This window comes from Bubalus kerabau, chromosome 16 (genome assembly GCF_029407905.1).
Source record: "Bubalus kerabau isolate K-KA32 ecotype Philippines breed swamp buffalo chromosome 16, PCC_UOA_SB_1v2, whole genome shotgun sequence".
Classification (NCBI taxonomy): Eukaryota; Metazoa; Chordata; class Mammalia; order Artiodactyla; family Bovidae; genus Bubalus; species Bubalus kerabau.
This window is the reverse complement of record NC_073639.1, coordinates 73,389,210-73,398,090: the sequence shown is the minus strand read 5'-3', so window position 1 is coordinate 73,398,090 and position 8,881 is coordinate 73,389,210. Positions and strand designations below refer to the sequence as shown.

Genomic DNA, 8,881 nt, shown 5'->3' with positions numbered 1-8,881 from the left:
TGAAGTTGAATGGAGGTAGGGAGCAAATGGGTGTGCAAGATAAAAAGAATTCTACAAGGGGAGATTTCAGCACCTCGGACAGGGGCTGTGGCGGGGATGGTCTCTCCTGAGACTCACGTGACCCACCCCCCAGATTTCTGGCAGTGGCTGCCCCCTGGGGTAGTTAGGAGCTGTCTATAGAAGGCTTTGTCTGACTCAAAACACACAGCTTTCCCAACCTCTCACTCCCACCCTTACCACCTCCCCTTGGAACTCACAGCTTATGTTTCAAGCAATTAAAGGCACTTCCCTAAAAGCAAAGGAAGTCACATCTGGCTCTAGCTGCTGCCTGGCAATAAAAAAAAATCACAGCTGCCATTCAGTGAGTTCTCTCGATGTACCATAGATGGTGCCAAGTGCTCTATGAGTTTAGCTCATTTCACGCTCACGCCTGCCCTGGGGTTACATATCACAGCCACACATGCATAAGGAAACTAAGACTCAGAGAGGTGAAGTCACTCTCCCAACACCACACAGCATCCAAGACCCAGGTGTGTGTTTGTTTGTTTTTAACTCCAAAGACATTGCTCTTAATTGCTCCATAATACCACCACCTAAGACTCTACTTTTACAGAGAAGAAGGAATATCTTAGATTGTCCAGTGGAAATGTCTTGGATGTCACCCTCTCCAATCCCAGTTTGTGGGCAGAAGAGGATTATGCCCGTTGAGCAGTTGGAACAATGGAGACCCCCGACGCTGATTAAGCAGGTCATCCAAGGAAACTCACAGCAGAGCAGGCAGGGCTTGTGCTTCAGAGCCCAGCATCCAGTCCACCGCTCACATGGCCGCTGAGAAGCGTGGCCTCTTGCTACCCACCATGACCCTGGGTGACTCAGGGAGACATCACGGCCCCAGGAGCTTTCTGCTTAGGGGACATGGAGCTGCTGGCTTGAGCCCCAGGTCCTGGTACATCTCTTGACAGGAGGAGAGGAGTTCCACAGAGAACATGGGTGGGTGGGGACCGAAGGTCTTGACGTTCCTTGGGAATGAGCTGAGAGCCCAGCCTGCTGGGGTGAGCCCCGCCACAGGCAGAAGAGGCCTGAGTCCAAGACCATTCAAGCTAACATGCAGCAGTGGCTAGCACTTTCCATCTGCACTTAGGGATACATTTTATAGATCAAAAACAGTACTGGCCTCGTTTCCTTCAGCCCATGGGTGGCAGAAATAGGACTGGAGCCAAAGCCTCCCTCCTCCCACCTGCCGCCTCCCTCCTCCCACCACTAATTCCCGTTACTGCAGCAACTTGCCAGAACAGGACAAGACCGCCGACTCTCTGAGCAGGGGGCTGGGAGAGGGGTGGATAGGAAGGAGGAAGAGAAGAAAGGGTTGTCAGATTTAGAAGAAGAAAAAAAGCAATACTTGGGACATGCTATTTATCTGAAACTAAAATTTAACTGGGTGTCCTATATTTTATCTGGCCACCCTACAAATAAGGGATGGGGAGGTAGGCAGAGATGGATGGATCCATGCTCTTGGAAGATGGTGGCAGTGTCTGCAGGTGGGGCAAGGATGTGGTGGGGGAGGATGGCTCAGCATCGGGTCTCACCCTTGCCCCCTGAGGGAAAGGTCCCACCCCTAGGCTGCAGCAGGGGTGCAGAGGAAGAAGGGGTGGACCCTTTCCACCCTTGGGGCCGAGGCTGCTGTGAGCTGTGTTGTCAGATTATCCACATCTGTCCCAGCTCCTTGACCACAGTTCACAGACCCCACTGTGGACAGAGGCGTGGACTTGTACCAGGAGGGAGGTCAGGGGTAGCACAGAGAGCCTAGCCTAGGGCTGCAGCCAAGAGCCAAAAGATGCCCCTTGGCATCCACCAATGCCCAGCTACAGTCAATGGGCAGGAGCCCTCCAGCTCCCAGCTTCCGGGTGCCCAGTCTCACTCAGGGGCCAGGCGCTTTGTTCTGAGTGTCCAGGAGGTGAAATGGGGAGAGAAAGAGACCCTGCTTAGCCTTGGCCAACGGGCACCCCCATTTCAGCTGTGGTCAGCGAGCAGCATAGCAGCAGGAAGACGGAGGCCTGAAAGCTGCCCACTGTGTGAAGGGGGGGACCCAGACTGCAGAGAAGCAAGACCTGAGCAACCCACAGAAGCCTCCTGGGGGCAGCCATAATGAGGAGACATTTCCCACCTCCCCAGCCTCCTTAAATTGGCCCAGAGGAGGCTGAGGAAGGAACGAGCCTCACCTGGAGCCCACACGGGAGCCCAGGGCCCGGCCGAGCTGGGACAGGCTGAGCACGTGCACGTTCCCCCACCCCAGGCCCCCACATCCTCCTGCCTGCAATGCCTCCTTTTAGAAAATGCTCTGAAGCCTCCTCACTCACGTGGGATTTAGTGACAGTTAACTGCTGACGGAAGGCTCACTGCACGTGGACTTCACTTTCTCATCTGTGGGATGATAACGGTGGCACCAGGTGCCGAAAAGGCCGTGACAGAGTTTCCGTAACACAGCGCCTGGCATGTAGGAAGCACTCCGGCTGTGTTCTCCGTGGGTGTCATTTGATGATTCTTGTCCAAGGAGAGGGGCTGCATGATGATGAAGTGGGGAAGGTGGCAGGGAGGGTTCAAGGAGCAGGTACCATTAGAGATGGATCTTGAAGGCTGAGAACAGAGGGAAGTGGGGGTGGAGAGGGCATTCCCAGCAGGCGGCATGACCTGAGCAAAGGCTCAGAGACTGGAGGGGTCAGGGGAAGGCAAGGACAGAGGTGCAGGGTGTGTCATGGTGAGAGATGAGACTGCCTCGGCGGGGAGGCTCTGAAATCTGGGATGTTCAGACTGGATCCCGGGGACTTCCAGGAGTCATAGAAGATACCAGGACACAGAAAGGACTTGGGGAGACTCAGTAACAAGCAGGATCAGATCGGAAGAATGCTCCTTTATGCACTGCACCTTTAAGGGGTGCCCAAGACTTTCTCGTATAAAAATAAAACCGTGACGATCACCCTCAGATGCACATCTTCGAATCACCATCCAATTATTTCCTCTGAATAAATCTTTAGGGCTGGAGTTCCTGAACCGTATAATTGGCATACTTGCTCTCTAAATTACTCATCTGATGGCACAGTCACCAATTGTGTGTTCTTCAAGTGTCTTGCCTATTATAGTCATAATACCAATTAAATAGCCCCCTCTGTGAGACCCACTCTGGCCGAATTTGCAAGCCATTTCTCCTGTAACCCTCTCAGCAGCTTCAGAGGGCCGTTAAGGAGTATTGTATAGTGAAGGAACCAAGACTCAGAGGTTACGTAACTTGCCCAAGGTCGCACAGCCTGTGAGTCAGCTCTAGGTCTGAGTCTATAGAGAGCCATGGGCTGAAAGGCAGTAGGAAAGGGGGATGGGGGAGGTGGGGGGGGGAGGTCAAGGGACTCCCACTGCAGGAAACAGAGACCCGACCACAATGTGGTTGTACAGAGTAAATACGCCACATCACAGGAAACACTTAGCATAGATTCAGGCCTACTAGGGGCGATTCAATAGCATGTACGCTTCTCAGTAATCTTGAAAGTGGCTAGAATCTGCCAAGGTGGGCGGATCGGGAGGTGCTGCCTCCTTGTGGTGGTCCTGAGCATTGCATGACGCGGCCACTGGGGGACCTAACTCCCAGCGTGCCCCAGCTCAAAGGCCACCAGGCCCCAGGGTGGGAAGAGACATCTCCCCCAACCCCACCCAGGGTCTGCCTTATCCTCTTAGGCCCCAGGAAAGCAATTTCCTATTACACCCAGCATCTGCCACCTCCAGTCCGGTTGACCGACCTCTCTGTCTGTTTCCCATCAAATAGGATAACACAAGTTAGTCCAGTCACAAAGAACTGTCCCCTGTCCCGGAAAGAGGCAGCTGGAGACTGTTTCCTACCTCTAGAGGGCTGGGGTGTTTGGGGGAGGTGTTCCAGCTCCATGGATGCCCGCCACCCCAGAGAAGAGTTGCAGATAAATACAGGATGCCTCGTTAAATTTGAATTTCAGATAAACAAGGAAGAACTTTTCAGTGCATATACATTCCATGCCATATTAGGGACATACTTGTACTAAAGTCTTATTTGTTGTTTAAACCAAACAAATTTAATGGCGCATCCTGTTACTTTATTTGTTATATCCAGCAGCCCTACCCTGCAGCATTCAGAGCAGAACCGGGAGGGGCAATGGCCCATTCTGTGCCTGGTGCTCCGGGCCTCCCAGGTCAGCTCTCACAAACTGGTAGGAGTCTGCTGACCCTACCTTACTGAGGGGGCTTCCCTGGTGGCTCAGCTGGCAAAGAACCCCATCTGCCAGTGCAGAAGACTCAAGAGACTCAGGTTCAATCTCTGAGTCGGGAAGATCCCCTGGAGAAGGAAGTGGCAACCTGCTCCAGTATCCTGGACTGGAAAATGCCATGGACAGAGGAGCCTGGTGGGCTACAATCCATGGCGTGACAGAGTCAGACACAACTGAGCACATACGCATGCGTACACACACTGGGGCTGCAGCTTCTAGGACAGATGGAGGCCCTGGCCCTAGGGACTCACATGGGGTGGGGCGGGGCTATAAGCACAGCAGTGGAGGGAGCCCCGAGGAGGCTGTGGAGACAGAGGTTATCTTGAGGGGGTGAACCAAGGGAAGACTGGGCTACAGTCAGGCTCAGGTGGTATCTGCCCAACAGACTCCCCTCCTAGTGTGTATCTTAGGAGACTTGCAGAAAAAGGACAATGCCCATCCCAGAGGAGGCTGGCAGCACCAAGGTGGAATTCCAGGCACGTGCAGGGGACCACTGGTGGGCAGGGAGGTACCAGACAGGCCCACTGCTGGCCACTGTGAGCGGCGCATTCCCAGAGACACCAGCCTCCACCTCTGAGGCTCCCGCCCTGCTCCCCTTCACCACGTCCCTGCTCATGCCCAACAGAAACAGAGAAAACTCAACTTCTTGAGGATTTATTGGACTGAGAGCTGGCATGCCGTCCAGCCAGGCCCCAGCAGGCCTTGACCAGGAAGGGGCAGAGACTCTGTCCTCAGGGTCCCCGCGGGTGTACGCCTGTTTCTCTGAGTGACTTGCTGCTCCGCCCTCAGGGTGACCTGGCTGAGCCTTTGGGAGTCCTGGGTCCCCAGCTTGCTAAGTGATCTTGGCCATGCTCCTCACCTTGTCTGGGCCTCAGGTGCTTTACCCTCCATGGGAGGATGTTATTGTCCTGGGCTGGGCCCACTCAGTCCAGTCCGGCTCAGCACCACGGATTCCATGGGAGCGGACGGGCTTCAAGTCCTGCCTGTGGCTCACTGCAGCTGCTGCTCTGAGGTCTTTGTCTTTCGGGTTCCGAGCAGCTTAAACCCACTCAGGTGCCAGGGCTTCGGACCCCAGAGAGCGAGGCATCCGCATCCCCTGGCAGGAGGAAGGAGTGGGAACAGAGCAGGGAATGGGCTGGCCCACAGGCCAGGGATGGCGGGGGAGGATCAGGAGGAGCTGGGCTTCTCCACTGAGGGGTAGAGCTTGCGCAGGCTGGAGTCCAGGAGGAAGTCCACCGACCTGTGGGGCAGTGTAGGGTCATGACCCAAGCTGACCAAGGGATGCTAATGGGGGAAGGGGAGGCAGGAGACCAGGGCTAAGAAAGGAACTCCTGGACACAAGGAACAAGTGCCATCCAGGTGGCGGCCATCACCCTCTTCCTTACCCAGTTGGGAAAACTGAGGCCCCAAAACATAAAAGATTCATGCAGGGCCTCAGGGTCAGCTCTGTTCCCGTGGGGAAAGACTCTTCCTCCCACTCCATGTTGGTCTGTTTCAGTTGGTCCCCTCTCTGGTTCTAAGGGCAGGCACATGACCCAAGCCTGGCCAATCAGAAAATGGAAACTGGCTCAGGGGTGGGCACCCAGTCCGGGATGAACCAATGACAGCCTTCCCTGGGATTTTTGCTGTCACTATTAAGACACCTCCTATGGGCTTGCTAAGCTGGTGGGAGGGGAGCTAGGAGTTGCTGGGAGCCATCTCTGCTCCTCCTGCTGCTACTGCTGCTAAGTTGCTTCAGTCGTGTCCGACCCTGTGCGACCCCGTAGACGGCAGCCCACCAGGCTCTGCCGTCCCTGGGATTCTCCAGGCAAGAACAAAGGAGTAGGTATCTCTGCTCCTAGAAAGAGGGAAAGTGACTAAAGCCAAGACAGGATGGGGTGGGGAGAAGACCAGCAGAGAGACCTATACGCCTAAGAGCATCAGTTGGTTTCTTGGTCCCAAGCAGCATAACCCTGAACTTTTCAGTTACATGAAACAATCAATTCCTATTTTACTTAACCCAGTTTCAGATGGACTTCTGTCACCAAAACTTCTCAAAACCCATCCCTTCCAGGGTGCACCTGTTCCTGCCTACCTCTGGTTGTTTTCTGAGTTTTCTTTCTGGGAACTGACTTGCCCTGTGTCCCCTACTCTCACGGCACCTCCTACCTTTACTGCCGATGTACCTGCCAGATCGTATGACAAGGGCCCAGACCGCCCTTTCCATCTCAGGAGCCGCAAGAGCAGCGCAGCCTCTGCCGCAGGCGTTATGCTCCAACCCTCCCAAAGCTCAGCTCTGCCGGTACAGTGGGCGACCCCTGGGGCTGGGGGGCGCACCCACCTGTCGATGGGGTGGATGATGATGGGGATGGCGAGCAGCCCCAGCGTGGTGGTGGTCCACTTGCGGACAGCCAGAGGCCAGCGGGTGGCAGTGCTCAGGATGTAGAGGGAGGCCGCACACACGCGGTTGATAGTGAAGCCTGGGATGGCCACAGAGGCCAGAGCCTGCCACACAAAGGTGTCTACCACGGCCACGGTCACCCTGCTGCTGCGGCCTACCTCAGGGCCCGGTACCTGGTGAGCACAAGAGACACTTAATCCAGCAGGGGCAGAGGCGGGAAACCCTGTGGACAGGGGGCATGAGACTGGACCAGGGAGAGGGAAGGGAAGTGGGGGTTGGGGACAGAGCCACATTAGTGTTGGGTTCTGGACTCTACCAATTCAGGGCTGAGTGTGGACTCACATCCACAACCAGGGTATAGACTATATCACCCGCAGGACTGGGGGCGGGGGTCACTACCCTACAAAGGAGAGGGTAAAGAGTGTGCCAGGCCAGGCTGTGGGGACTGGACTGTCCTACAAGGGACTTAACCATGTGCAAGGCTGTGGACTGACCACAAGGGGGCGCGGGCCAGGGTGAGGGGGCGCGGGGCAGGTTAACACTCACATCTCTGGCTTTCTTGCCCTTGTCAATGGCATCGGCCAGCACGTAGGAGCTGGACACACCGTAGCTCAGCCACACGACAGCTGCCGGCACCAGGGAGCGGAAGGCCTCCCCCACCTCATTGGCGTAGCCTGGTGGGGAGAGGCTAGTCAGTTCCTGAGCCCTTGGGTTGTTCCACAAGGGGGCACTGGAGCCAGCTGGTTCTTACCTCAGCCTTCTGAGGAGCGGCTGGGTGACTGTGTAGATAGGCGATCTTACCCCTCTGAGCTTCCGTTTCCCAGACTATAAAATGGTACCCATGATGCCCACCCCAGCTGTCCTCTTGTGGAAGAGTTGAGCACAGACACCTTTCTCATCACTCACCTGCCTTCACAGCGTGGCTTCTAGAAGCATTTGAGCTGGTGGGCACAGAGGCAGTGAGAGAGACGAAGGGCCGCCCCACTGACCAGGCACTCACCACATGCCCGGCCTTTCTGTACCTTATCTCATTCTACCATTACAACTACCAGGCAATGAGAGAGACCCAGGGTTCACCCCTTTACCCTGAGGAGTAAACAGGCTCAGATGCAGCCAGTGAGGAGCCAAGATGGGAGTCCTCATGCCCTGACTCTACAGCCCCTGAGGGGCATGCCAGAGAGGAGAGCTCGCTCACCCGTCCTCTGAGCTGGGCTGCAGCTTCCACCTGGGAGCTGCTGCTGCTGCTAAGTCGCTTCAGTTGTGTCCGACTCTGTGCGACCCCATATACGGCAGACCACCAGGCTCCCCCGTCCCTGGGATTCTCCAGGCAAGAACACTGAAGTGGGTTGCCATTTCCTTCTCCAGTGCATGAAAGTGAAAAGTGAAAGTGAAGTCGCTCAGTCCTGTCCAACTCTGTGCGACCCCATGGATTGTAGCCCACCAGGCTCTTCCATACATGGGATGGAAATCCACCTGGGAGACTGACCAGCAAAAACCCCAAGGGCAGGGCTGGGCAGACCAGAGCTGTGTGACCCTGAGCAAGTTCAGAGCCCTCTCTGTGCCCAGTCTCTGTCCCCGGCTGAAAAAGAACTAAAGATCCTCCCACCATCTCCAGGTCCCTCACCGGCCTCTAGCAATTCCCGCTTCCCTAGCCACGTGGTGTGGGGGTCGCTGTGCCCCTTGCCAGGAGCTCACCCAGGTACCGCACCCACGTGTCCCGGAAAAGGTCGCGCTCGGCCCCCCGCGAGGGCGGCTCGGACATGGCGCTTCCGCCAGGGTCTCAGCCGCTGCTGCAGGTCCTACCGCCTCGGCTTCCACCAGCTCTCCCGTTCGCCGCGGCGGGAGCGGCCGAAGGTCCCGGACTGAAGGACAGGTCGTGCTATCCCCGCCAGCAGGGAGCGTCTGCAAATTCCCCCGCACACCGGAGCCCCTCTCCCTGGCTTGGGTTTTACAGATTAATTTTCTTCACGGTTTTCTCTGGAGTTAAGAGATCCGCACCATCTTCTTCCATCACTAACTGTGGTGTTGGAGCCCAAGAAAGGCGATTCAAATACGGGATGCTGCGCAGCACAGCTATGTGACCTTGGGCAAGAGCCTGTAACCTCTCTGAGCCTCGCTTTATTCATTTGTTACATGAGGAACAGGACAGGTTTACTTCTGGGACGATTTCCAGGATTAATTACACAGTCATTGCTGATTGAATTTACTACCGGCCAGA

The 8,881-nt window shown here is 55.8% G+C and overlaps 1 protein-coding gene across 2 annotated transcripts; it reads right to left on the bottom strand.

Annotated features, from left to right (window-relative positions):
• Window positions 1-547: 547 nt before the first annotated feature.
• MTFP1 (mitochondrial fission process 1) lies at window positions 548-8,859 on the bottom strand. 2 transcript variants are annotated; one of them, XM_055550438.1, is made up of 4 exons: window positions 8,359-8,859; window positions 7,210-7,337; window positions 6,604-6,836; window positions 548-2,634 (listed from the first exon to the last, which is right to left on the bottom strand). In XM_055550438.1, exons 1-4 carry the CDS (start codon window positions 8,423-8,425, stop codon window positions 2,598-2,600), a joined length of 465 nt encoding a protein of 154 aa, XP_055406413.1. In that variant the 5' UTR covers window positions 8,426-8,859; the 3' UTR covers window positions 548-2,597. The 2 variants fall into 2 exon arrangements, with proteins under 2 accessions (XP_055406413.1, XP_055406412.1); XM_055550437.1 differs by lacking the exon at window positions 548-2,634 and adding an exon at window positions 4,925-5,523 and having other exon boundaries at window positions 8,359-8,850.
• Window positions 8,860-8,881: the final 22 nt, after the last annotated feature.